The sequence below is a fragment of the Lepidochelys kempii genome, chromosome 1 (genome assembly GCF_965140285.1).
Source record: "Lepidochelys kempii isolate rLepKem1 chromosome 1, rLepKem1.hap1, whole genome shotgun sequence".
NCBI classification, from domain to species: domain Eukaryota; kingdom Metazoa; phylum Chordata; order Testudines; family Cheloniidae; genus Lepidochelys; species Lepidochelys kempii.
In genome coordinates, this window is record NC_136380.1 from 222,440,185 (window position 1) to 222,467,850 (window position 27,666).

General features: G+C 45.6%; 1 protein-coding gene across 1 annotated transcript in view; it reads right to left on the reverse strand.

Moving 5' to 3' along the window:
- Positions 1 to 27,666, reverse strand: part of LOC140907689 (uncharacterized) — a 115,609-nt gene that overhangs the window by 27,529 nt on the left and 60,414 nt on the right. Inside the window, 1 exon segment of the mRNA XM_073334248.2 lies at positions 20,554 to 20,637. Within this exon segment, the coding sequence (XP_073190349.2) occupies positions 20,554 to 20,637 (84 nt within the window).

The following is a 27,666-nucleotide window of genomic DNA, read 5'->3' on the forward strand; positions in this document are numbered from 1 at the left end:
AGAATACTCTGTCATCTAAACTTTGCTTTCTCTTTGAAGACTGTGAACAACATAATTTCCAGCAGTTATACATTACCACACAGCCCTTTATAAGCAAGCACATTTATTCTTGAGGTGAAAGCATTACAGTGAAAACATAAAACACAATAGAAGTTCTTATGCACATGCTAAAAACTTACCTGAGGTCATCAATCAGTCTTACGTGGTCTCAGTTAGCCAAAGTCCTCCTGACCCTTCCCAGGAAGGATTGGGGCCACCTTGGACAAGAGGTCCCAACTCTTTATTGGATCAGAAAGACAGGCCTGAGTCAGTTTAAACTCAGGATATTTATCCAAAAGTCCTTTCTTTGTCTGTCAGTCTCTGCAGAATCCAGTCTGAACCAGTACCCAAGCTTCTTCAGGTGCTGGCACTTCTCTGGAGGTGTTGCAACCTGAAAGAATTTGCCTAATCTCACACTACCATTTGCCCCACACACACACACTTTCTCTCTCTCTCTTTCTCTTTAGTTCCTGGAGGAGCTGTGGGTCACCCTCCCCCATGGAATTACATAAAACCCCTGGCTCCCAATTATACATACATTTAAATCAATAAGGTCTCCCAAGAATATGGCAGGAAACAGCCATATCTGTCACAGCTTCTACCCCTACTTTGGTTGTGGGAAAATTCATCCTGAGTATCAGTGATCTTGCTTCTAAAGTGGATTTACTAATGCAGGACCAGATGCTAGATAATTAAAAACAAACTTATGTGTGGATGCAAAGCAATTTATCCCCAAGAAACCCAAGTTAACCTGCAACAAGTTTCAAGTATAGATGAGCCCTTAAATGAAACAGGAACAGGGCACTCCAGAATAAGAGTGTCCCACGTGCAGTTAATCAGGAATGACTCCAAGTGTAGACAAACCCTAAGATTCTCACTCTCCTTAAATTAGAAAAGCTCTAACTTTCTCCGCCCTCTTTACCTTGATGCAACAGGCCCCCAGATTCTTTCCTCCAAAATACACACACACACACAAACACGGTGTATGGAACACATGGTGCTATCTATCTGTTCCAGTTCCCCCACCCTGAGACATGGCAGCTGCGCTGAGGCAGAGTGGAGTTTGCACATGCACCCACCCGTACTGTTGAAACACACCACCTGGCTGAGAAAGCCCTGCTCCACCCTTAAAATGTCTCTGTGTCAGAGCTGAGCTAACACAGACTGCTCGTTGAGATGGCTGGTCTATTTGCCCTTCCTTTGCAGTGGAGCAGCAACCTGAGACATGAAAATCTCCCTTCTAGTAGGAGCTTTTGAGCCTACTTCACTCTCCCTTTGCTCTCCAGTCCCTCCCCCTTCTCAAACCAAGCCCAGTTCCAGGAGTTCATTAGCTCAGGGTGTGGTCTTGTGTTTACTGCTTCACATTCCATTCTCTGCTTCCAGCGCTTCTCAGACACCTAACACCACTCCAGAGTCCTGAGGAGCGTGGGGGATAGACAGACCGAAACCTTCACAGGTCACCAGGGCCAGTGGTTCTCCTACAGCAGATATGCTAGTTTTAAATGTCCCACTAAGAGCTGTGCACATCTTTTGTAATGAAACACAAAGGAAAGAAAAACTAGTCTGCTTTTGTAAGAAAATGAACCTCTGAGCCAGTCACATGTACCTTTTGTTAAGGGCTTCTAAGATAATCAGGCTGGGCCACACTGGCTCAGGGTCTGCCTTTCTACCTCTACACCCTACCATTTCCCTCCCCCAGGCCCTCATTTCCCATCCCCTGTTCTTCCACGTGCACACCCACATACTTGCCTGGTGCCATGCCTAGGGAGTGGCCTATGGCCCCTTGCCTGTCCCCATGTCAGGCTTGCCGACTGTGCTCTACCAAGCTGTCTCAAGGGAATGGGGGTGGCTGGCCTGCCACCCAATCTTCAGAAGCAACTGGACTAAGTTGCTGATCTCACTGCACCACTGCCCTGTCTCACGGCATGATGCAGTACGGACCCTGTATTGGCAATGGGGCCAGCAACTCATTACCACTACTTCCTTGATTAGCCCAGTAGAGGACAGTGCTAGCCCCTAGAGATACATAGAGGGGAGGAGAGTGACAGAAAATGGCATCAGGGAAGAGGTAGGTAGCCGCAGCTTGTTGAGAAACAGAACTGGGTGGGGTTTGAAGGGAGCAACTGATGACAGGAATTTCTCTAGTCATGACCGTGTCTCCTTGACCCAATCTGTAACAGAATGTGCGGTCATCACTTGCATTTATCTCGCTAGTTTGTGTACAGCCACTCCTGCTAGAGTGGCTTCCTTTGGGTGAATGTCGGTCTTGCATTTGGAAATCAAAGCAGTTCTTCCAGAAACCGGTGTCCTCCTGGTATATGTACATAAAACACAGAACTTTCCATCGGGTCAGAAATAGAATGTACTGCCAGCTACACTGCTATTAATATTACTGACTTTTCTACACAGAGTGGACTGGAAATTTGGCACTGTCCCAAAACACACACGTGGAGGGGGGGGGGGTCAAAAAACTTATGAAACTGATATTATCTGCTCCCCTAGAAAGTAAAACCCGAAAAAGGGAAGTGGAGCTATTTGCTACTGAAAATTGATTAAAAAGGAGTGGCCCTCCCTAGCAGGGAAGCACAGATCATGCCAAGGTACTCGGCTTACAGTAGCACCTCACTACTTTGCCCTAGAGGATGGCAGACTCATGGTGATGTACTGAACTTTTTAATGATCTGGTCACTCACTAATTTGAAAAAGCAACATTTACACTTTGTTCTTGTATCTGACCAGTTCGGTTTGGTTTAAATGATGCTACACTGTAGCATTTAAAAAAAAAAAAAATCATGACATCTCGGCACTATGGAACTCCACTACACCATCTGCTACTGAATCTTTGCTGAGTAGTGGGCAGTGACCATGTGTTGCACTTCCTGGAGACACAGCAAAGACAACATAGTTCTGGAGCAGCGGGGACGAAAGGGCCTTTAAGTCACCTTTGCATCCTTCCTGGGTTGTATCAGGTGCCAATGCAGCCCTCAGCCAAGAGCTGCTGTGTTTGATACCAGTCCCTTCTTCTAGGGCCTGACTATAAGATGCTCCAGAGCAGCCCAATAATCCACATAGTGATGTATGTCATGGGAATTCCCCATCTCCTCTTTGTGCTCCTGACACGCCCCTTTGAGCTCCACTCTCCAACCACTGCATGATGTTAGCATTTGCAAGGAGATTTACATAGGGCCACTTACTGTGGCTGCAGTCAGTTCCTGCACTGGGACAAGTCTCTCCCTGGTGGCAGCAGTGTTTTATGGCCCTTATACACTGGCACAAAGGCAAACGGGCCAGAGCAAGAACCAGAATCCCGCAGGTTAGCAAAGTGTGCAATAGCAAGGGTCTATTTTTGTAATTATAAAACATAGGTTTACCTAAAGCAAATGTGGGTTGTGAGATACAAATTCCATTAAAATGCCCCAGTAAAGTAAAACACTTTAAAGATTGGCCTTGTCTGCACTGAACCACTGTGACCCGTTACTGAGTGCAGGTGTCAATGATCACTTTAGCTGCAATGGTACTGAGCACAGTTAAGCTGCAAGTGTAGATAAGGGCAAACAACAGTCAACAACGTCTCAGGTAATGGTTAGCTGAAATAGAGCTGAATACAGATTGTCCTCTGTACTCGCAGCTTAACTGTCCTCAGTATTGGGTCAGCTGAGCAAGACACTGGGTAACAGTATTGCTGACCCCACAGGTTAAAAAATCAGGAGTCAGTCCCCAAAATATCATGAGATTTTTTTAAAAAAAATTAATACAAGATTATGTTTATTTGCCCTCTTGTTTTTGAGGCTTTAAAGTTCATAAATGTCAAGCTTTTCTCTACAACCATGAGGGCTCAAAACTTTTTTTTTTTTTTAAATAAAGATGACAATCTCACGTAATCACCTGGCTCTAGGAGCTGGGGCTTTAATACAAACAGCAAATAGCATGAGATGTGTGATAAAAATCAAAAGAGTTGGCAACACTGCAAAGGAGGATTCCTTCTCTGAAAAGTATTTCTCTAAGGCTGGCTGGGGAAGGGTTGTACTAACCACTACATTCTCTTTCACCATTTTATTATTGTTTGGATAGCTCTCATCTCTAGTTTGCAGTTTTAAATCGCTTGCACCTTCCCTATACTAAAAATTAAACCATTCACTAACTCAGTTTGCAAAATCATTTAGATCTGGCCTACTGTGCTACACGTACTAATAACCAACAGGTGGCAGACAATTTTGTGATCACAGTCAATGCTAACAACGCTCAACAATCAGATCCATCATGCACAAACTATTTGCTGAATCCTGTCAGGCCCATTTGCTTATGGTCCAATCCTGCAAAGATGCTCAGCAACCTCAACTCCCATTGCCATCAATGCGAGTAAAAGGCACTCGGCACTTCACAGGATCAGGTCTGTATATTGTTAGATTTCAATTTGACACTGGAGCCTAAGTAAACATACTAGTGTGTAAATTCTGCAAATAAATCCCTCCACTTCTTATGCATCTCTCTGAATAGGACAGTGAATACTTTAGACTATGAAGCATGTGCAAGCTAGAAAGCAGGCATGAGCCAACAAGGTTGAAGCATTAATTTTATGTTATAGTCATTTAAACACCACTAGTTACGCTCTCCTCATCAAATTTACGTTTTAAGTGTGCTGCTATCTCTTGAGCCATTGGAAAATATGAAGCTTGATATTTTGATCCCATATGGAGTCACTTTCAAAGGAGTTGAGCTATTCACAGAATGTGCCTTCTGTCCATCAGCGCTACCAGTCATTTGCAAAGAAGAGTATCACATACACTCTGTGATGATCAAAGGAAGGAACCAGAGCCAATGAAAACACAGGAATCCTCCCTAAAGGGACATAACCTATAACGTGGGTTAACTCTAGTTGTAGGGAAGCTCCGAGTAGACAAATTTGAAGCCTGAATGGCTCCTTGAGATATTGGCTGAGTGATTAAAAAGTCCACATTACTCTTTGCCAACCTTTATAGGCACAGGCCCCAATTCTTGATTGGCTTACAGCCTCCTTACCCCATTCCAGTGGCGTAATGACCCTATAAATTAGGCAGAAGCGACTCCCAGGGACTACCCTCGAGCAAGGGGGTTCACAATGGACAGCACAGAGCTAATGGAATGGCTCTTCACCACCCCTCCTCTTAGCCCCCAATGTAGGGGGCATGCTGGGGGAAGGAAGGGTGTGATCAAATGCTCTGTCCTCTGGCTGTCTTTGGCTAGCAGAGGGCTCACAGTGGGCCTTGCAGTCAGAACATAAGCTAAAGCATCTTTGAGGCCGCTGTAATTTATGCCAGGGGCTTGGCCAAAAATATGGAAGTTCACGCAGGGTGCTTTAGACCACCTCTGTTTCCTCTACCCCATTCCTGTGCCAAATGGAGAAGCAGGGTCTATGTGCCTAAACACTCTGGTGCTCACTACTTCAGTGTGCAGGCTGGAAGTCAGGGTGTGGGGCAGTTAAAATCTCTGCAGTCATCATGACTCACATTGTAGTCTGTGGCATATACAGTTTCCCTTGCCTGCCTTACAACATCATCTCATCACAAACAAATTTCAACACAAGATGCAGGAGATATAAAGGATTCAACAGAGCTGCAGCCAGGATGTAGGAGATATAAAGGATTAAACAGAGCTGCAGCCAGGAGTGAACAACAGCATATGCCGGGGCTTGCAAACTTTCTCTGGAGTACAGGCACCAGCAGAGTGAAATTTACCAACCTTGACTCATTTTCACTGTTAGTGCTTGGAGCAATTTGAGTAGCAATGAAACTGCAAAACCATTTCCTCCATGTGTTCAATAAGCTCCTCTGGAACATCCAGCTCCTGCAGGCCGCCCTCCCCCCCCCCCCCCCACACACACACACAGAGCTGCTGTCATCCCCCATTGAATTCCTCCACAAAAATCAGTGAGACTTGGCAGACTGAGCTCAGTAAAGCAGTCCAGAACATGCTAGAGGCAGCCGCAGCAGAGAACTGAGGCGGGTATGTTTCTGAGCATCTTGGAAAGAGAGGGAAACTGCCCAGGGGAAAAATGGGAAAGGGTGCAGAAAAAGGAGGAAGAAAGTGGAAAGAACCCACTATCCTATCTGGGGATTGGGAGGGCAGGGGGGAGAGAGCGAGAGAGACTGTGGCCAGGGGTGGTTCCCTCCGCACAGTAGATAAGGGGAATTGAAAAAAAGCAGAGAGGAGCTATCACAGCAACTGGGCAGGGAGGGACGGAGAAGAGACTCTCTCTTGCAGCAAGAAGAAAAGGAGTACTTGTGGCACCTTAGAGACTAACCAATTTATTTGAGCATGAGCTTTCGTGAGCTACAGCTCACTTCATCGGATGCATGCCGTGGAAACTGCAGCAGACTTTATTTATACACAGAGAATATGAAAAAATACCTCCTCCCACCCCACTGTCCTGCTGGTAATAGCTTATCTAAAGTGATCATCAGGTGGGCCATTTCCAGCACAAATCCAGGTTTTCTCACCCTCCACCCCCCCACACAAATTCACTCTCCTGCTGGTGATAGCCCATCCAAAGTGACAACTCTTTACACAATGTGCATGATAATAAAGTTGGGCCATTTCCTGCACAAATCCAGGTTCTCTCACCCCCTCACCCCCCTCCCAAAAGTGTGTGGTTTTTGGGAGGGGGGTGAGAGAACCTGGATTTGTGCAGGAAATGGCCCAACTTTATTATCATGCACATTGTGTAAAGAGTTGTCACTTTGGATGGGCTATCACCAGCAGGAGAGTGAATGTGTGGGGGGGGGTGGAGGGTGAGAAAACCTGGATTTGTGCTGGAAATGGCCCACCTGATGATCACTTTAGATAAGCTATTACCAGCAGGACAGTGGGGTGGGAGGAGGTATTTTTTCATATTCTCTGTGTATAAATAAAGTCTGCTGCAGTTTCCACGGCATGCATCCGATGAAGTGAGCTGTAGCTCACGAAAGCTCATGCTCAAATAAATTGGTTAGTCTCTAAGGTGCCACAAGTACTCCTTTTCTTTTTGCGAATACAGACTAACACGGCTGTTACTCTGAAACCTCTCTTGCAGCATTAAGGGGAGAGGAGGAAGAGAAGAGACAAAAAGAGAGTCTCTCCCTTACAGTAGTGGAGAGGGGAGAAGACGGCCCCCACCTCCTGATAAGAAATCAGCCCATCTTTTGTAGGAGCCCAGGGAAGAGAGGAGAGGACAGGAGTCCCCTCCTCACAGTTGTGACTGAGGTAGGGAGCAGAAGAAATAATGAAAGAAGCTCCTCCCAGTCCTCCCTCACAGCCTGGGCCAGTCCGAGACCAAATGGTACCCCAGGCAAGGAGCGTCTTCAGTGCCCCCGGACATTACATTTTTGAATACCTTATTTTTATTGCATTTGTAGCCCATTTCACAACTTTGATGCAAGATTTGCATGCATGATTTATCCCTGTCATATTAGATGATAAATTTGCATGCTAGGATCTGTAAATCTGTATTTATTTATGCCATATATAAGCAAATTAAAAAACTGGTTTCTTCCTAAGCTTATAGAAACTTTTAAATTTTAAGAATAACTGAAATGTACTAACATCAAGAAATTGAACTGTGCACCAACATTGGGTGGACCAATATTAAACAGTGTTACAGTAGATGACAGCCTTAGAATGTTAACCCTAGTCCTTTAGTTCAAAAGGTCACTTTTCTTGCCTTTGCCCTCACGAAATGAAGCACAGCTTCAGAGAGATCCAAAGACTGGCCAACATCATTTTCAAGCAATCAAATAGCAAGCAATGAGAGTCTTTTGTCGGCCATCATCAATTGAAGATATGTTTTAATAAGCCTGAGCTTCGAAGAGCTCACCACTCGTGACTGTAATGGGCAGCATGAGCAGAATCCTCAAAGATCTCCACATATTAGGAAAAGTGTCCTTCAGTTCTGCATCCTGAATGAATTGGATAACTTGGAGTGGAGAGTGCTTCCCATGTTGCAAAATGTGACGGATGTTGTCCAATTCAACATGGAGGTCTTTATCATTGACATCTGAACATTCCCCATGTGTCAGAGTCCAGTGAAGGTCCATACAATTGTTCGAGAGTATTTTCCTATCTGCTGACAGTTTACTAAGGTCATACAACCCCTTCCTCTCCCCCGTCTTTTTGTGGTGCTTCATTTGTCCAAACCTTCCTTCGATGGATACTTGAGCAGTGTCAACAAGCGCTGAGCTTCCCATCACCTCATCTTTGCCCTCATAACAAACTATCCCTTCTTCTAATGAATACAAGTTCCCTTGAAGACAGGGTCAACTGTGAAGTCTTACGCCATTTCTTTAGCAGCAGTGATGGCATCTTCAAATCTGTTGTCTCTGTAGATCACAATGAAATCAAGGCAGCTTCTCATCAAACTAGTAATGGTTGTGATGTACATTGACTGAGTTTGTAATGCCTTGATTACAATGTTTACTTGGAACAGGATATCATGCCAAATCACAATTGAGACCAGATATTTGAAGTCAATGATCTGGTTTGCTAGGCTTTGTGCCTCATGTCGGATTCTGGCCTCAGCTTTACTTGACTACGCCAGTTCCACCAGGGCACCGTAAACTTCAGTCACTTGGTACCTCACTGGCCTTACGCTGTCAACGCAGCTCTCCCAGTGAGCGTCACTTAGCAGCTTCATGGTCAGATTTGTAACATTGTCCCTGAGGATAATGGATGCTGAAAACGGGAGGTATATAGCCTTTGCAGTACTCCAAAGATGACACTACATCTGACACAATCAGGTTGAGGGAATGGCAGCCACAAGACACAAAGAAAGATCTTGGATTCAGCGCAGGGATCCTTGCCTGCACACCACTGTTTCTTCCTTTCATGTCAGTGCCGTTGTCATAGCCTTGACCGCAGCAGTCCTAAAGCTTCATTTTATTCTCATTCAAAACATTCATAAACAGTTCTGTTAGGCCTTTTCCAGTAAAGTCATCCACAGACCAGAAACAGATGAAGTGGTCTTTTACTTGGATACAGCCATTCTCGTCGTCAATAAATCTTACTGTAGATGGCATCTTTTCACTGTGACTAATGTCAGGAGTGCTGTCCCTTATTATGGTGTAGTACTTCGCTTTGCCAAGCCACATTATTACGTTATCAAGCACCTTCCTTGCCATAAGGTCAGTCAATTCATTTTGAATTGTTTTGCTGCAGGAATGGTCCATAGCTTCTGTACAAAGTACTTGACATAGGTACTCATGCATGACATCATTGTATTTCTCAAGGAGCTCTACCAAACTGAGGAAATTACCATTATGTTCAGTGAACAACTTATCCAACGAGCCCTAGAAAGCCAAATTATTCTTTACAAGGAAGAGGGTAATTGAGATCAGATGCTTGAGCATGTTCCTCCAGTGCTGGGTTTCTACATTAATAATGCACTGGTTTTCTGTATCTATGCATTTATTCAGGTTGAGCCTGGACTCGACTTCCATCCATTTGGAGTAGGCCGTAAAATGGCCAGGTGACTTTTCATGTTGTTTCAGAGCATCAGCTAAATTATGCCAGTAATTATGCCCGGAGAGCGCAAGCAACGATTTATCATTCTCATCAAATATTTTGCAACAAAACCAGAATACTTTGTCAGTTGATTTCAAATAAACTAACCAATGTTGATTCACTTTCTCACCATTCTCGAACACTCTTTCGCAGTGCGACTTTGAGAAGTGTCACTTCTGCTCATTTACTGGAAATACCATATCCTTGGTTTTGCCTGTCCTATTAAAAATTGTACAATAATATCGGCAGAGTTTAGGATTGCTGGCCATAAAGCAGAATTTGATGTATCGATTTGTGGTGTGCAATTTTTCTCATTGCTGTTTCTGTCATCATGTCAGGCTGATTCTTCTTTATCATTACTCTCCTTTTCGTATGGAGTCATTTTCATGTGAGACACATTCTTCTTCATCACTTTCCTTTATGCCACTAGGAAACCTGGATTATTCTCCATCACTTTCCTCACATTTCCATTCCTTACCTTAGTAATGGGACTTCCATTGTTTATGCTTCGCTCCTCAATTTCTTCTGCACTGGGGACAATTGCTACTGCCTAAAGCCCGGTATATATTGTTAGGTTTCAGATATTTTCCCATCCAATTTTCCCCTTGCTGCAAACTAGATTGCAACTGAACTCTTCACTTCCTATATTGAGCTCCTGAAGGTTTCTTCAGGGGCATCTTTTATTTTCTACAGGGGAAAACAGACAGTATTAGGGAAAGCAAAAGTCTATTTTCACAGTCTTAGAAAACCATCAAACATTACATGTTAAGCTTGGCAAAAGAAGTAACAGTATTTCTTTTATATTGTTGTGTAGATAGGAGTTTGATAGATATCTCTGGCATCTCACTAAATATGTCCTTTATTAGTCACCATTTACACTCTTCAAGTCTTAAAACATAAGTATACTTTCACAATTACACAATAAAACAAGGTTCACAATGTCGCAGCTGGGCACTCACTTCACTTCATTCTTATACTCACTGATTGACTGGAGATGCCCCGCCCCTTATGTATCCATGAGGGCCTGGCTGACAACTTTCTAGGAAGTTCAAGGAAAATGTAGTTCTCAGAAAGTCTGGAAGGTTCCATGAGATTCTACAAAGGTCCAGAACATTCTAGCTGGTACATGAAAAATGAATCCACATATGGAATACCTGAAACATTTTACTTCAAACATTGTATTTTCCCTTTTGTTGCAAACAACAAAAACAGCACCCTGAGCCCAGTGTCCCCCAAGCCCAGCACCCCAGGCAGTTGCTTGGGTTGCCGTCCCCTAAATCTGGCCCTGCATCACAGCAGATAGGGAGGAGACAGAGGGAAGACAGTGTATGGGCAAAGCTCCCCCTCATTCCCAGTAATTGGGGCAGAGAGTTCTAAAGGCACCTATGAGCCTAAGGCTGAGCCAAAAGAACTAAAGATCCAGGGGCATTGTGCTGGGAGACAGTAGGGAGTGCTCTGGGCTTCTCCACATGGTGCTGTGCATCTTTTGCCTCTGCTGCCGAGTAGCAGGCTTAGTCCTCGGGCTAGTAGGTGTCTGCTAATTAAGCACCAAGAACAGCAAATTCAGACCTGAACCTGAGCATGCCATGACCATGTTAGAGCTGAATATGATCATAAGCCATCTGATTTAAGCGTCAAGAAACTTACTCATATATTGTAGGCCCTTTAGAATGATTCTCCAATGCCAGAGATATAGCATCCACATTTTGCACCTGGCATTATTAGTAGCAGTAGTACAGTAGTGTACAACTGAGATCAGGGCCCCAGTTGCGTGAGGTGCTGAACTAACAGTAGTCACAGGCAGTCCCTGCCCTGAGAAGCTTACAGCCTCATTAGATGAGACAAACCAAGTGTGGAAAAATTATTCCCATTTTACAGCTGGGGAACTGAGGCAGAAAAATCACCTCACTAGTCCCAGATCACACAATCAGTCTGTGCCAGAGTCTGAATTTGAGCTGAGATCTCCTGAGTCCCAGTCAGTGCTTAACAACCAGACAAGCGTTCCTCTAACATTCCTCACAAAAACCCTCCACTGATAACACTCAGGAAGGAATGGTCATGCAGCTCCTTATGGTGCTCCAGAATCCAGCAGTAAGCAATCAAAGTGACAAATGAAAAAAGGCAACCAAAATGAATGAACAAAGGAAAGTTGTGAAACAAACAACAGCATATGGATGGCAATGCATTGGAAAGATGTCTTTGCGTAATCACAGAGTGCTATAACCACAGAGATGATGCCTCATTCATGCGGTTTTAAAAGCATACAGTTATTCTATTTTCATGGGCGGCGGCTATCATAGGCAGGGGGAGGCATGTTTCCGCAAACAGCCTAGCATGGCCCCACCCACGCTCCGCCCCCAAGCCAGGCTCCTCCTGCAGTTCCCAATACTCTGCCCTAGGCTCGCTGGGGCTGCCTGGCCTGCCTCCCACAGGGACTCGGGGTGGCTGGTGCTGGGGCCATGCTGCCTGCCAGGCGCTCAGACTACACCGCCTGGCACACCGGGGCTGGGGGCGCTGCGGCTTTTGGAGCTATATAACTCCTTAGCATATTTGGCTATACCACAGTGATCATACTGTTAACCCAGTTGTTCAGTGAGGGTACTTCCTCAGTAATCTCCTATTTAACCAACCACTCACGTTCCTCTGCTATTTTATTTCTCAGGGCTAATAAGATTTTACATGGTAGCTGCATTTTGGTGGCTCACTGTGGTGAACATTGCTGGGATGTGTTACAGCAGGGTTTTACCCCACTTTGTTTTGCGGACCCCTAGGTGTCTGCAGACTATGTCTACAGATTTCCAGAGGCGTTTGCACGTCCATTCAAATTTTTGTAGGGATCTGCAAATGTTAAAAGGTTGAAAACCACTGTGTTATAGTGTACAGGCTTATACCATTCCAGCCTACTAAATGTCTCATTGGTTTTCCTCTGCAACCTCTTCTGTATATAAGTTACCTACCTCTTTGAATAACTACTATTGAAACCAAGATTTTCGAAAATGGGTGCCTGAAGTTAGGCTCCTAAATCCACAGTGAGGCACCTAAATAAGTGGCTTTCAAATGCAATTTAGTATTGCCAACCCCACGTGTTCAAAAATCATGAGCCAGCCCCCCCCAAAAGCATGAGATTATCTTAAATTTATGAGATTTTAAAAAATGATAAACTGGAGGCTGTTTTTCTTTGCTTTCTCGTTTGAACCTTTTAGATTACACTCAGATCCCATATTCAAGCTTTTCTGTGCAACCATGAGGGTTAGAAATTTTTAATGAAAGCTGAGATTCTCACATAATCACTCAGCTGCAGGAGCTGTGGCTTTAAGACCACCACCAAATATTGTGATGCTTGTGAGAATATTGCCAAGCTGTGGCAACACTGCAATTGTTCAATCAGGCCATACTCATTTAGGTGCCTAGGAATGGATTTAGGAACTTAACTTTAGGCAGTCCATACCATTATTACTACCTCAGTAACCCTTGCAATATGCAGGCCTGAAAATTTATGCTTTGCCACAGTGTTGTTTCCCTCAGCATAAGAAGCTTAGCTTTTGATTTTAGCACAGAATTGTTACTAATCTTTTTGCATGGACTTGCTGCAATAGTTCTGTAGTCAGATCCTGCTTCTATTTTGAATGTGCTTTTTTGTTCATTCATTTCCACTGTCACAGATCAATCTATTGTAGAACTTCGCTGTTTAAATTAATGGATCAAGGGACATCAGAGAACTCTCTCCCCACCTCCTCCCAGATTGTAGTCTTATGAATATATTTTGCGTTTGTATTGCTTTGCTAGTTGTGCTGGGCAAGACATGCTTCTGTCAAATGCCTGCTTGCACTGCATGCATGCCCACCACCCCTTGCACTGGACACTCGTTTCCATTTTGCTCTGACTGCCACAAACAGATCTTGACTCTGTTGCTTGTTGTTTACCTTTGGTGCTTATCTTCATGCCTTGACCTTATTTTGTTGTGTACAGAGCAGCGCCATAGAGATGCATGATATTTTGCAGGGAGACAGACAGATGACAGCTCCTTTTCACTAGCTCTGAAAACATCCAGCAGACAACTCGGCTGTCACATTATTCTCCCACATAATCACAGTCTAAGGCTGCCTTTTAGGGTCCTGACCCACTCTTGTGACTGGGTACTGCACACGTCATGCTGATGAAATTGGCTTGTCTGGCCTTGTTGTTCCTAGATAAGCCAACTTCATGGCCCCAGTGTGTATCCAGATTTCTTGTCCTCATTCCCTGCAGCTGTAGAGGATTAGAGAAGTGGAAACAAGTAACATTGTTTGCTGTGCAGAGAGGAGAGGAGAAGGTGAATCAGAGGGGGATCTCTGAGAATGTGTAAACTTCCTAAGGGAAATCCTCTAGGCACAGGGAGGATCCTTTAAGCTGACTGATGTCAAGGTGCCTTGAGAGGACCCAATGGCAAGGATGCTGAGTGCAGTGTTGACCCAGACTTCCACAGAGAGCACCTAGCATTTCTAGCTTTCTCTTCAGCTCATCACACTGGTACTGGATGGCTTCACAGGTGAAATGGCATCTGCCTGTGCCATGAGGAAGCCCTCTGAGGCTCACTAGGAGGGTAGGATACCTGTCCTCTGAACCATTCCTTTCCCCAGAGCCTCCTTTCCCTGAATTGTATCATGATGTACAGCCCCAGTTTGGTTCTGTCCTGTACTGCGGCCTCCACACATTGCTGTCCCCCAAGTCCAAACCCCTGGTATGTATGTTCCTAACAGATTTCACCTCCTCCCCCTGGCCTCTCCTAGCCTGCATCTGAATCCTGACACTCCCTCCTTCATCAAATGGTTTCTGAAGGAAAATGGAAAGTTATCTATCTGAAAACTTTCCACCACATTTTCCCCCTACAATTTTTTAACAGCTCTCAAGACTGAAATACTTACTGTAAGCATGGATATGTCTAACATGGAATGTGCACAGGGGAGGTGGGGACACATGGTGGCAGTGGACAGGGGCAGAGTTATTATTACTAATTATTTATATACCACTAGCGCCCACAGGATCAAAACTCCATTGTGCTAGGCATCATGCAAACACAGAGCGAGAGACTGCCCCTGCCCCAAAGAGCTTACAATATAGTTTCAGACACAAAGCAACAAGTGAATAAAAACAAACAATGCAAGGCAATATCTATATATACACATTGTGTTTGAATGTTACTATACATTATATATATATAATACACACACATTACTTGGTGTTTTCTTGTTTTTCAAATTATTTCGATACTTGCCCTTTTATTTAAAGTAAAGTCCCCTTTACAGTACATATCTAAACATCTTACTTTTATATTAACAGAACAGATTTGATTTGATTATTGATGGAATATGTAACAGTAGCTATTGGAGTCAGGAACACCCTGCCACCTTGTGGCAGCCATGAACAATGGCAACATCCAACATGACAGGTTTCAGAGGAGCAGCTGTGTTAGTCTGTATTCGCAAAAAGAAAAGGAGGACTTGTGGCACCTTAGAGACTAACCAATTTATTTGAGCATAAGCTTTCGTGAGCTACAGCTCACTTCATCGGATGCAACATCCAACATGCTGTACAGCTGCCTGGAACCTAGACTAAGCTCTTGTATCCTGGGTCATCTTGTAAAGTTTGTGTTATTACCTCAGCACTTTTGAGACTTAGATTATCACCCGCCCTGGCAGGAACCAGCTCTGAGCAGAACCCTCAGGAGGCCTGGGCAGAACACTTCCTTCTTTGACCTGGACCAGATCCCACACGCAGAGGCGGCAGGTTTGTATAATTTTTGGTCGTGCCCAGAATGGGTCCAAGTCCAGCCCCACCACACGTGCCTTGTAAGCTGATATATATATATATATATATATTTAAATAATGTAAAAATGTGAGGGCTCTGGGGTGGGGCTGGTGATGAGGGGTTTGGGGTGCGGGAGGGGCTCAGGCAGAGGGTTGGGGTGCAGTGGTGAGGGCTGTGGGGTGGGGCCGAGGATGAGGGGTTCACAGTGTAGGAAGGGAATCAGGGCTGGGGGAGAGGGTTTGGGTGCGGGGGGTGAGGGCTTTGGCTGGGGGTGCAGGCTTTGGGGTGGGGCAGGATGGAGATAGGGATGAGGAGCTTGGGGTGGAGGCAGGCTGCCCCTGGGGCTGGGGCCAGAGAGGAGGACTCCCCCCAGCCCTCTCCCCACTGGCAGCACACTCACCTCGCACTACTGTCACTGCATGGGCTCCTAGGCTCCCACTCACGTCCAGGAAGCCCCCCCGCCATGGTGGGTGCCGGGGTGGGAGCTGCCCTCATGTGTGTGCCTCCTCCCCTGCTGCTGCCCCTCACTGTAGCCTCACTGGGGGCGGAGGGTGGGGCTGCCCCTTGCCCAGCATGGCACATGAGCAGTGACTGCAGGTGGTGGTGGGGGGGCTCAGTGCTGGTGGAGGGTCCTGCCAGTAAAGGGAAGGGTCTGAGGCGGAAGGGCAGGGGCAGGGTCAGCCTGCCCTGGCACTAGGGGATGGGGGGCACTAGGACCCTGAGGCGGCAGTTGATGCCGGGAGCAGAGTTGCAGGTGGCAGCTGCCTGCTTGAGACATGGATGCTCTGGGGATGGGGGGAGCACGCGGGGGCAGCAAGTGGGACCGGGGGAGAGACCCGGTCCTGAACATTGGTGGAGCTGGAACACCAGGTCCTGAATATTGCTGGAGCCCTAGCACCACGGGCCCATATAACTTGCCACCCCTGCCCATACTCCTTTTGGCGGCCAGGCTGCTAATCTCTCCTTCCATGATACATTCAAATCCAGACAAAACTTCCTGGAACTGGGCTGTTGCCCTTCTTCCTGTGAAATCATTCAGCTGCAATTCCCTAACCCTTGAGAGGCCTCCTCTCCTGACCTGATCCAGCTCTGGAAACATCCTGGCTGAGGCTGACCAAATCCAATTTAGACGCAACCACAAAGGCATGGTTACCGACTCTCCTTCCCTAATCTGATCCAGTTCTGAGGCACTCTCAGTAACTAAGTAGCAGATGCTTCCACCCATCCTCCACATCCAGTTCAAAATATACCCTCCATTGTCTGTGTCCTCTGTTTGACGCAGTCAGGTTTCCATTCACCCTTTAGTGACCAGGTCACCAAATACTTCTCCCTGGCTGAATCCATCTGGGATACATCATCAGGGAGATAGTTTATAGCCACCTCCTCTGGCTCAATCCAGCTCCATTGTGCCCTCTGAAGACCAGGTTGCTGATGTCTCTTCACCGGTTCCATCCATATGCCATACACTTTCCACTGATGACCTCTACACACCTTCTTACCCAGGCCTCTTCCAGCTCCAAAACACCCTCTAAGAACCAAGTCACAGAAACGTGCTCTCTCTCCTGATCCAGTTCAAAACCTTGTCCAGCTCTAGAGCCAACACCTTCCTCCCCTGACCCTAGGCAGCTCTGATGCACTGTCTAGAGCAGGGGTCACAGACCCTGCTCTTCTCTGCGCCTATTCAACTCTAATACATCCTCCAGTGTTATGGTCACACACCCTCCTCCCATGTTCTGGCTGAGCTCAGAACCATCCTTCAGCACTGGTGTCACAGGCGCTGCTGCCCCAACCCGATCCAGCTTCTGTCTCCCCTCTAGTAATTCCCCTATAGCTGTATTTGCATAAAAATATTTAAAACTTAACAGGTGAATTAGGTGGGGAGGGAGAAGTGTTTTTATTGAAGACTAATTCAGGGGGTCCTCAAGGGGATCACAAGGTGGTTACATGGGGATCGCAAGCTGTCAATACCATGGGGCTGACAGCTGCCAAGCCCTCATTAAATTAAATTACCCCCCCCCATTTTTATTTTATAAGGGGCGGGGGGTGTCACACTCAGAGGCTTGCTTTGTGAAAGGGGTCACCAATACAAAAAGTTTGAAAACCACTGGACCAATTCAACTACACGAGCAGGAGGGCCAGAAGCTCCTGTGAGCTGAAAAGACCAGTTCAGACAGGTTATCACAGACTTGCACCCACACAACTCAATCTGTAAAACAAGTTAAGAGCCCTACATCCACAGAACAGAACCGTTACCTAGCAACTTTGGCATGATGAGTGTCAGATACAGCACAACCAGGTCACAACCCCTCCTTACATGATCCAGCTTCAATGCACCCCTGGTGGATTAAACAACATCCTCCTCAGCCTGAATACACAGACCAGAATCCCATTTTTCAGGTCCTGCTAATACCCCCACTCCCCAACCCAACACAGAAACTGAGGGACAAACTGACTTGGACACACATTTGTGCCCCAACTGCATATTCTGGGCCCACCCCCCAGCATCACTTGAGGCCGCAGCATAAGCCTTCATGAAATTTAGGGAATGGTAATGGACAATGTATTGGACAACGGACAACAGATAGGAGTTTGCAATGCAATATTCCAGCAAAAATGGCCTGTGTAATTCTGATAACAGATAGCTCTTTAACCTAGCAGGAAAAGGCATAACAAGATCCGATGGCTGGACACTGAAGCTGAAGCTTAACAAATTCAGCCAAGAAATTTGTAACAGTGAGGGTAATTAACCTTTGGAACAATTTATCTGTGGATGTGGTAGATTTTCCATCACTTTAAGTCTTTAAATTGAGACTGGATGTATTTCTAACAGAAAGTTCAAACAGAAGTTAGGGTTTGCTATCTAAATTATTAGATGAGGTTCTTTAGCCTGCGATATACAGGAGGTCACACTTGATCCATTCTGGCCTCAGAATCTATTAATTTTGGGCTGCATAAGCAGAGGCTTCACATCCTGGAGTAGGGAGGCAATGCTCCCTCACTACATGGCTCAGACATGGGCATAAGTACATCTGTATCACTGAATTCATTTCTGGGTACCTCATTAGCCGAAAGAAAATAGGGAGTTCAGAGAAGAGCTACAACAATGAAAGTGCCCAGGAAGGCTGGAGGGATTGACTTCTGAGAAGACACTATTACATTATCTAAACATGTTTAATTTAACTAAACAGTCACTAGGTGGTGGGCATGATAACATGGAATTGGGAGAATAACTCAAAACAATTTATTTGCTTCATTTTGCTAATTTTTGCTAGTTGTCAACAGGCCACGGTCTTTTTCAGATTTGTTCACCTTACAAAGTTTGAGCCATTTTGATTAGATACATAAGTCACCACGTAAATTTTGGTTCCCTGATGGGATGTCTGGTGTGAATACTCACAAGTCTAAATTCAAAAATCACTTTCCATAAATATTTTACAATCTTTCTTAAACCGTGCCTTGCTAGGATAACCATGCAAAAGTGAACACAAAAGAGGCATGAACACAAATGGAGAAAGTTCATTTTAATTTTTTTCAGATTAATATTTGTAAAAAACTTTTTGCCACGTGCATGCACCGCTAGATAACAATCTAGAAGTCTTTGAAAAGAGTGAACCCGAAGGACAGAGAGGACTTATTAGGGCAGTGCAAGAAACTATGACTCAGAATAGTGGGATGAAATTAGGAAAGGCCTGAATATCAGGAATAACTTTCTGTCATTGAGATTGATTAGGCTGTGAAATAGCTTCCCAAAGAAAGTTCAGAAGCTCCATTGCTTGGGGCAGTTAACACATGACTGGACTGTTTTTGAACTACTAACATGAAATATAGGGGACAATCCCATGTTAGCAGAGTGCTGGACTGGATCTGGACAAGCCTCTGAACTAGCAGGGCTTGTCCATCCATAAGGATGAGGAGTATTTTTCTCCTGAAATGCAGCTTCAACTTCATGGACTGGGTCACGTGTGTCTCTTCCCTGAGACCTTACTCAGTTCCAGTACACTGAATGGAGTATAGATCATACATATACTTTTCCCCTGAATCAGTCCAGCTCACGTTCACCCTCCAGGAATGGGATCGGAGATCCTCCCCTCGTCCACTCCATCTCCAATAGATTATCCAATTAACAAGTCACCAGCTCCGTCTCTTCTGACGCTCTCCAGCTCCAAAACATGGTTAAGGACCATATCACAGAAACCTCTTCTCTGGCGCAATCCAGGTCTGCAATATCCTAAGAACTGGCATACAGCCGCCTCCTCCCCTGACTATATCCACCTCCAATATAACCTCTGGAACAGTCACAAATGCCTCCTCCTCACAACCAGTCCTTCTCAACAAATCTTTCCTTCCCACTCCCAATCCAGTATTCTCTATGGGGCCCACAGTAGCCTCCTTCCCAGCTCTGATCCAGCTCCCATATAACCTCTGGGTCTGTGACAGAAGTGCAACAGGAAGTGAGAGTGTTATGGGGAAGAGTTGCAGTGGGGGAGGTTTAGGTTGGATATTAGGAAAAACTTTTTCACTAAGAGGGTGGTGAAACACTGGAATGCGTTACCTAGGGAGGTGGTAGAATCTCCTTCCTTAGAGGTTTTTAAGGTCAGGCTTGACAAAGCCCTGGCTGGGATGATTAAACCCAGGCTTTCTGCTTCCTGTACTTAGGAGCGCTCTAACCACAGCAGGTTGAACAGAACTCCTGATTACTTTGCTCCCAGGGCTCCACCCACTGGGATTTGAACCAGGCCCCTTTGTTACTGTCCCTAGGGATGCAGATCTGCTAATCACTGAACCCAGAACTCCCCGGGTGCCCTCTCCTGAGAGGTCTGTTTCCAGTGAAGACTGAATCCAGACTCTGTGGATACTGTCCCCAGGGAGATATCCATGTTAAGAATTAAACTCAGCCCCCGATGGCTATGCTTGAGGGAGGGAAATATGCCTAGAACCAGGCCCCTGTTTATTATCCCTCAGGAGGGAACACTCCTTGGAGATTTCACTCTGTATCCTAAAATGGTGGGCTGATCTCCTCTCTTTCCTGGCTGCTTTGGTGAAGTTAACTGTCAGACACCATTACATTCTTGATTAACTCCTCTGACACGGCTCAGCTGGAATTCCTATACAAGGCCTCATGTCTCTCCCTCCCCAATTCCCCCAGGAATGTGGCAATAAAGCAAAGTTTTCCCTCCCATAGTACTGCTAAGAGAAACAGAATCCAGTTCTCTTACCTGCTGGGTGTCACATCCTTGATTTTTGGGCCAGTGCTTTGCTTTGAGCCCAGTTCCGGTAGCTGCTCCTGCTGTCTGTCGCTCCTGCAATTGGAATCAGGTTTAAGTTTTTCTGTCTTCCCTGAGGCTTGAGGTATTTCATTTGTGTCTAACTTTTCAGGTGAGTAGGGCACACCTACTCTAGCTGGGAGAGACAGGAAGCAAGGAAAGCTACCGCCTGATTGGTCTTCTCTGCAGTGCAGAGTCTAGTAAGGAAATACAGAACTCACAATCACAGACCAAGTTAAGAGAGGAGAGAGAGAAAGCTGAGCACAAAGAAAAGTGAAAGAATAATACAGGTAGACAAGAGGGGATGAAAGGAGAGACAGGAAGGAAGGTTACAGCCTTAGATTATATACCCATTAAGAAGTCACCACGCTTTTAAAAACTAAAAAATCTGAGTCTGGGATTTTTCCGGTGGCAAAGCTAGTGCTTGGGCCAGTAGTGTTTAGAAACGTAAAGCTGAATCACAACTGGTTTGCTTTTTTATTTCACCTTAAAAACCTAAGCAAATCCAGTATTGCCAGCCTCAACCATTCAACAATGAGGTCCTAAGAAATAATGGCTTAAAAATCATGAGGGTTTTTTATTTTTAAATAAGAAATGTGGTGTGGCGGGGGGGAGAGAGGTGTTATTTGTGCTTTCTGGCTTCTGAGCCTTAAGGGCCCACTTGATATTCTCATGCCAAGCCTCAAGTCCCAACAGCTGGACCTCAAGAGAAAATACCAAATCTTGTGTGAGTTGGCAACACTGCAGATGACAGAAATAAAAGGAACAAGCACCAGGGCTCCACTTCTGCAGCAGGAGACAGTGGGGAATTTAACGACTACCACTGGGATTTTCAACGAAGTCTAAGGGTGTTAGGCACCCAAAGCCCATAGAAATTCAGTGGGGTTTGGAACTCTTAACTGTCTTCCGCTCCTTTGAAACTCCCAGCCCACAACAAGCACACATACACAGACGCACGCATAACATGAGTCAGTTAAATATCCTGAGGAATCATCTCATGAATCCTTCCCCATATCCCTGTGCATAGGGGTAGGATGAGGGTGGACAGGAATCAGATACATGTGGAGGGAATGCGGAGGCTATCCCTCTCTGCCAGACAGGTTGCAGCTAGAGCTGGGTGAAATATTTTGACCAAAACGTTTTTCAGCAAAATATGCAGATTCAGCCCCACTGAAACTTTAAATGAGTTAGTGTTGACTTTTTCAAATTGTTTCAGTAAAAAACAAAACCTAAACGAATGGAAAAAAAAAACAATCAAAATGGTTTAACTTCTTCAGATTGAAATGTTTTGATTTTTCAATTCAAAATGCCCTTTTGTTTCAAAGTTTCCTTTTTTTACAGGTAAAGTGTGCTCAAAAATCAGTGACATGTTTTGTTTGACAAATGAGATTTTTTTCAACTTTCTGATTCACCAAAAATTTCTAACCAACTCAATTTTTTTTCTGAATTGTCAGTGAACCAAAAAAATCTGTTATCCACCCAGTTCTAGCTGTAGACCTAGAGAGATTCTGTAGGAAGTTCCTTCACTTGAGACAGAAAACGATTGGGGTGTGAGAATACAATGAAAAATAAAAAGGGGGGGAAGGGGTTGGAAACCCAAGCAATAGAGGAGATGAGATGGCACAGGGTGAGGAGGTAACAGGGGAAAATGAGATAATATAGATCCCAACTGCCCTTCGTTCCATCCCCTTGTATAATGTCCCTCTCACAATTGACGTCCTGGGATCAGAAGAGAAAACAGAGGGGATACTGGTACATATCATGTATGGATTCACCAAGGGAAGGTCATGCCTGACTAATCTAATCGCCTTCTATGATGAGATTACTGGTTCTGTGGATGAAGGGAAAGCAATGGATGTATTGTATCTTGACTTTAGCAAAGCTTTTGACACTGTCTCCCACAGTATTCTTGTCAGCAAGTTAAAGAAGTACGGGCTGGTTGAATGCACTATAAGGTGGGTAGAAAGTTGGCTAGATTGTCGGGCTCAACGGGTAGTGATCAATGGCTCCATGTCTAGTTGGCAGCCGGTGTCAAGTGGAGTGCCCCAGGGGTCGGTCCTGGGGCCGGTTTTGTTCAATATCTTCATAAATGATCTGGAGGATGGTGTGGATTGCACTCTCAGCAAATTTGCGGATGATACTAAACTGGGAGGAGTGGTAGATACGCTGGAGGGCAGGGATAGGATACAGAGGGACCTAGACAAATTGGAGGATTGGGCCAAAAGAAATCTGATGAGGTTCAATAAGGACAAGTGCAGGGTCCTGCACTTAGGACGGAAGAACCCAATGCACAGCTACAGACTAGGGACCGAATGGCTAGGCAGCAGTCCTGCGGAAAAGGACCTAGGGGTGACAGTGGACGAGAAGCTGGATATGAGTCAGCAGTGTGCCCTTGCTGCCAAGAAGGCCAATGGCATTTTGGGATGTATAAGTAGGGGCATAGCGAGCAGATCGAGAAACGTGATCGTCCCCCTCTATTCGACATTGGTGAGGCCTCATCTGGAGTACTGTGTCCAGTTTTGGGCCCCACACTACAAGAAGGATGTGGATAAATTGGAAAGAGTCCAACGAAGGGCAACAAAAATGATTGGGGTCTGGAACACATGACTTATGAGGAGAGGCTGAGGGAACTGGGATTGTTTAGTCTGCGGAAGAGAAAAATGAGGGGGGATTTGATAGCTGCTTTCAACTACCTGAGAGGTGGTTCTAGAGAGGATGGTTCTAGACTATTCTCAGTGGTGGAAGAGGACAGGACAAGGAGTAATGGTCTCAAGTTGCAGTGGGGGAGATTTAGGTTGGATATTAGGAAAAACTTTTTCACTAGGAGGGTGGTGAAACACTGTAATGCGTTGCCTAGGGAGGTGGTGGAATCTCCTTCCTTAGAAGTTTTTAAGGTCAGGCTTGACAAAGCCCTGGCTGGGATGATTTAATTGGGGATGGGTCCTGCTTTTGAGCAGGGGGTTGGACTAGATGACCTCCTGAGGTCCCTTCCAACCCTGATATTCTATGATTCTATATCACTACATCCATCCTGCTGGTGCTTCTTTCATTGAGATCACCCTGATTCTATACAAGTGAAAAACGGCAGCCTTCAGTACAAGCTTAACTGATGACGATGAGGATGTGATTTCAAAAGGAGTTTGCCTGAGCGAGGGTCTCAGGAGCTGGTGCATTGTGATTATATTTCTATCTGGCAGATAGGCAGCCACAGGCAGGATATAAAGCATAGTAAAAGGGCATGTTAACATTTTGGCCCATCATTCTAGTGGAATCAGCTTATGTTTTTAAAATAAAGTCCAGAGGCTTATTTCCCATGTAACAGTTGTGCCACTTATCAGCCACGTTTTCAGGAGGGTTCAGCGCAGTCCTAATCCAAAACTCATTGAAGCCAATCCAAGTCTTGCCACTGATTTCCATAGGTTTTGGACCAGGCCCAGATTTTGTGTGTATCAGTTGTGGGGCTCCCAAACTTGAAGTATTGTGTGTCTGATTTGCACAAGGTACTGAGTACCCACAGCTGCCATTGACTTATTGCTGTGAAAGGAGGCAGTGTTGCCTAGTGGATATAGCACTGGACTGGGCCTCTGGGTGCTATTCATGGTTTGGCCACTGGTGTGCTGGGTGACTCTGGACAAATCACTTCCCTTGTCTGTGCTTCAGTTTCCCCAGCTGTAAATTGGAAACTCCTTTTCTTTTTGCGAATACAGACTAACATGGCTGTTACTCTGAAACCTCTAATAAGAAAGGTACACACGTTATTGTTTAGTCAGCAACGGGCAGGGGTGACAGAAGCACATGTTTAGAAAATAAAAAAGTACTTTAATCTTTTATATTAGATTTTTATGACCCTAGAACTATCACCCCCAAAGTGTGGGGTTTTTTGTTTTGGAAATATGGTCACCTTATCTCTAGGGAAAACTCAGTTTCAACTCTCTGATTAGATGATGGAGGTTGAAGTAAACTATCTGACCTGCAACTCAATGAAGTATTAAAAAAACAAAGTTTCTATTTTGCACTACGCTCTAAACAACACAGAGATAAGGGGCCTGAATATGATCAAACCAACACCAGTTTTACACTGATGAAATTCCATTGTCTTTAACAGATTCATTCTGGACTTCCACCAACATAAGGAAGATCAGGATAAGGCCTGAAGTATTTCAGGTATAGAAGAGTAATTATTTGTTGCTCTTTGCTTGTGTGTATAGCGAAAAGGAACTAAAAATGCTTTTCTCGTGATAACTCCTAATGTAATTCTCTCTTTCACTGCACAGATGGTTGCTTGGAGTTGCTCAGATGAACAGAGGACTTTATCTGGTAAAGGGCCTTTATTACATTTTAGACCTTTGCTCATTCAGACTGCAAGGAGAGCATGAAGATAGGTTTGGAATTAGGCTAGTCCTGCTGAGGAAGCAATTCTGCTTGTTAGATTAAGTTGTTTTCTGTCTCAGTGAATTACTGTTTTCTGATTGGCTCCTTCCTGATTCTTTGTCAACACTCTCTCACTGAGTCTGGAAAGCGATGAGGGCTGCACACACGGATTCAGTTACAAGTGACGACACTTATAATGAGGTTGCAGTGACCTCGGCATGCTGGCTTAGCATGGCATGTCCAGGTGAAGCCTTAGAATTCCTCCCTGGCCTCAGAGCGCTGGAGACCCCAGACACTGGAACATGTTTGTTTATGAGGCACGTCTACTTTTAATTTTGTTAGCAGGTTCATCAGCAAATTAGAAATTATGACAGGTGTTTAACAGCCTTTGGAAAAGGATAACATGGGGAGGTAACAGTACAGCAGGGTGCAAAGACTACAGTTAGCTCTGATTAATATTGGGGGAGATTTTCAAAAGCACAATTGGGGGTTAGATCCACAAAGGAAACAGGCTCAGCATTGCAGTGCCTAACTTTTAGGGATTCCGCCACCTAGTGGAATTCACAGTCCCAAGTTAGGTGCCCAGGCTCCCTGTGCACTGCACAGGGAGAATTAGGCACCTATGACTAGGTCAATGAGACAGAGGGCATGGCTAAACTTGCAGATGTAAAGTGCTTTGAGTTAAACCTGCCTTTGGAGAGTGCAGGGGGGAAAGCTCTGCAGTCTGTCCACACTGACAGCTTCAAGTGCACTAGCGTGGCCACATTTGTGGCACTTGCAGCGGCATTGGGCGCTATCCCAGCATGCAAGTGACTGCAGCGTGCTTTTCAAATGGGGTGGGGTGGAGTGTGACAGGGAGTGGGTTGTGTGTATGTGGGGGGAGAGAGGGTGGGTTGGGTGGCTGAGAGCATGTCAGCATGCTGTCTTGTAAATTCAGACAGCAGCAGACCCCGCCCTCCCCCCGCCTCTCTCTCTCTCACACAGCATTCCACACTAACAGTTGTTGGTCTCGGAGCAGATAAACAGCCGGCTGCCAGAAACGGAGCTTTCAAAGGGCATATCCGCATTTGTACAGCGAGTTCAAAACAATGACAAGAGTGGCCACTTGACTTAAGGGGATTATAGGATGGCTCCGGAGGCTGATCAGAGCGCAGTAAAGCAACACCTCATCCACACTGGCACTGTGGACACAGCAAACGTTATTCCATTCGCCGAGGTGGAGTACCAGCAGCGCTGTAGCCGCGGAGTCAGAGCGCTCTACGTGCCTTGCCAGTGTGGATGGGTAGTGAGCTAGGGCATCCTGGGCTCTTTTATTGTGCTGTAACTCGCAAATGTAGCCAAGCCCAGAGAGGATGACTCTATAACCCTGTGGCTGGGCACTCAGATGGGAGACCTGGGTTCAAGACCCTGCTTCACATCAAGGAAAGGAAGGATTTGAATCTGCATATTGAGCACATGTTTTCAGAGAACTATCCACCATGACTGCAAGATCTCTTTCTTGAGTGGTAACAGCCAATTTAAATGCCATCATTTTTTATATATAGTTGGGATTATGGTTTCCAATATGCATTAGTTTGCATTTATCAAAATTGAATTTCATCTGCTATTTTGTTGCCCAGTCACCCAGTTTTGTGAAATCCCTTTGTAACTCTTCACCCTCTACTTTGTCACCTCACTGTTTACCCCTTTTTCCAGATCATTTATGAATATGTTAGTCTGTACCAGTCCCAGTACAGATCCCTGGGGAACACTGCTATTTACCACTCTCCATTGTGAAAGCTGACCATTTTGTTCCTACCCTTTGTTTCCTGTCTTTTAACCAGTTATGATTAAGGCCGCGTGTCTGTCATGGAGGTCAAGGAAGTCATGGATTCCATGACCTCTGTGACTTCTGCAGTGGCCAGTGATGGCTCAAGGTCTGTCCCAGGCTCCCACCGGCATGTCCCTGCAGCTCCTAGGGGTGGGGCGGCCAGGGGGCTCCATGCTGTCCACGCCCGCAGGCGCCGTCCCCACAGCTCCCATTGGTAGCCAGCCAGCCCCAACAACCCTTTCCTCCCCCCAGCACCAGCCGGGGTCCTGGGCCACCTCCCTATCACCCGCAGGCCCCTCCTCCCCCCCCCGAGACCACCCCTGCCCAGCACCTATAGCCCCCACCTAAAGTTTTAGTTAGGGTTATATAGTAAACATCATGGACGGGTCACAGGCCATGAATTTTTGTTTACTGCCCGTGACCTGGTCATGACTTTTACTAAAAATGCCCATGACTAAAACGTAGCCTTAGTTATGATCCATGAGAGGACCTTCCCTCATCCCATGACTACATAATTTCCTTAAGGGCCTTTGATGTGGGACCTTGTCAAGTCTTTCTGAAAATCCAAGTACACTATGTCAACTGGATCATCCTTATCTTCATTCTTCTGGTCATCCTTAGAGAATGCTAATAGATTTGTAAAGGAGAGTCATGCCTCACCAAAGCCATATGGACTCTTCCCCCAATATTTGACAAAGGTGGTCAGATTCACAAGGTAAAGTCTAGTGATGAGTGCACTCTGCACATCTGGAGGACAGACAGTCTGATCAGGATGGAGTCCGTCAAGGGATTGGGACTGTTCTTGCAACATATCTAGCAGAGCTGCAGGAAGGCAGCAGGCATTTGCCTGCAGTTGTGTCTGTGGCCACAAGATGCTGCTGGGG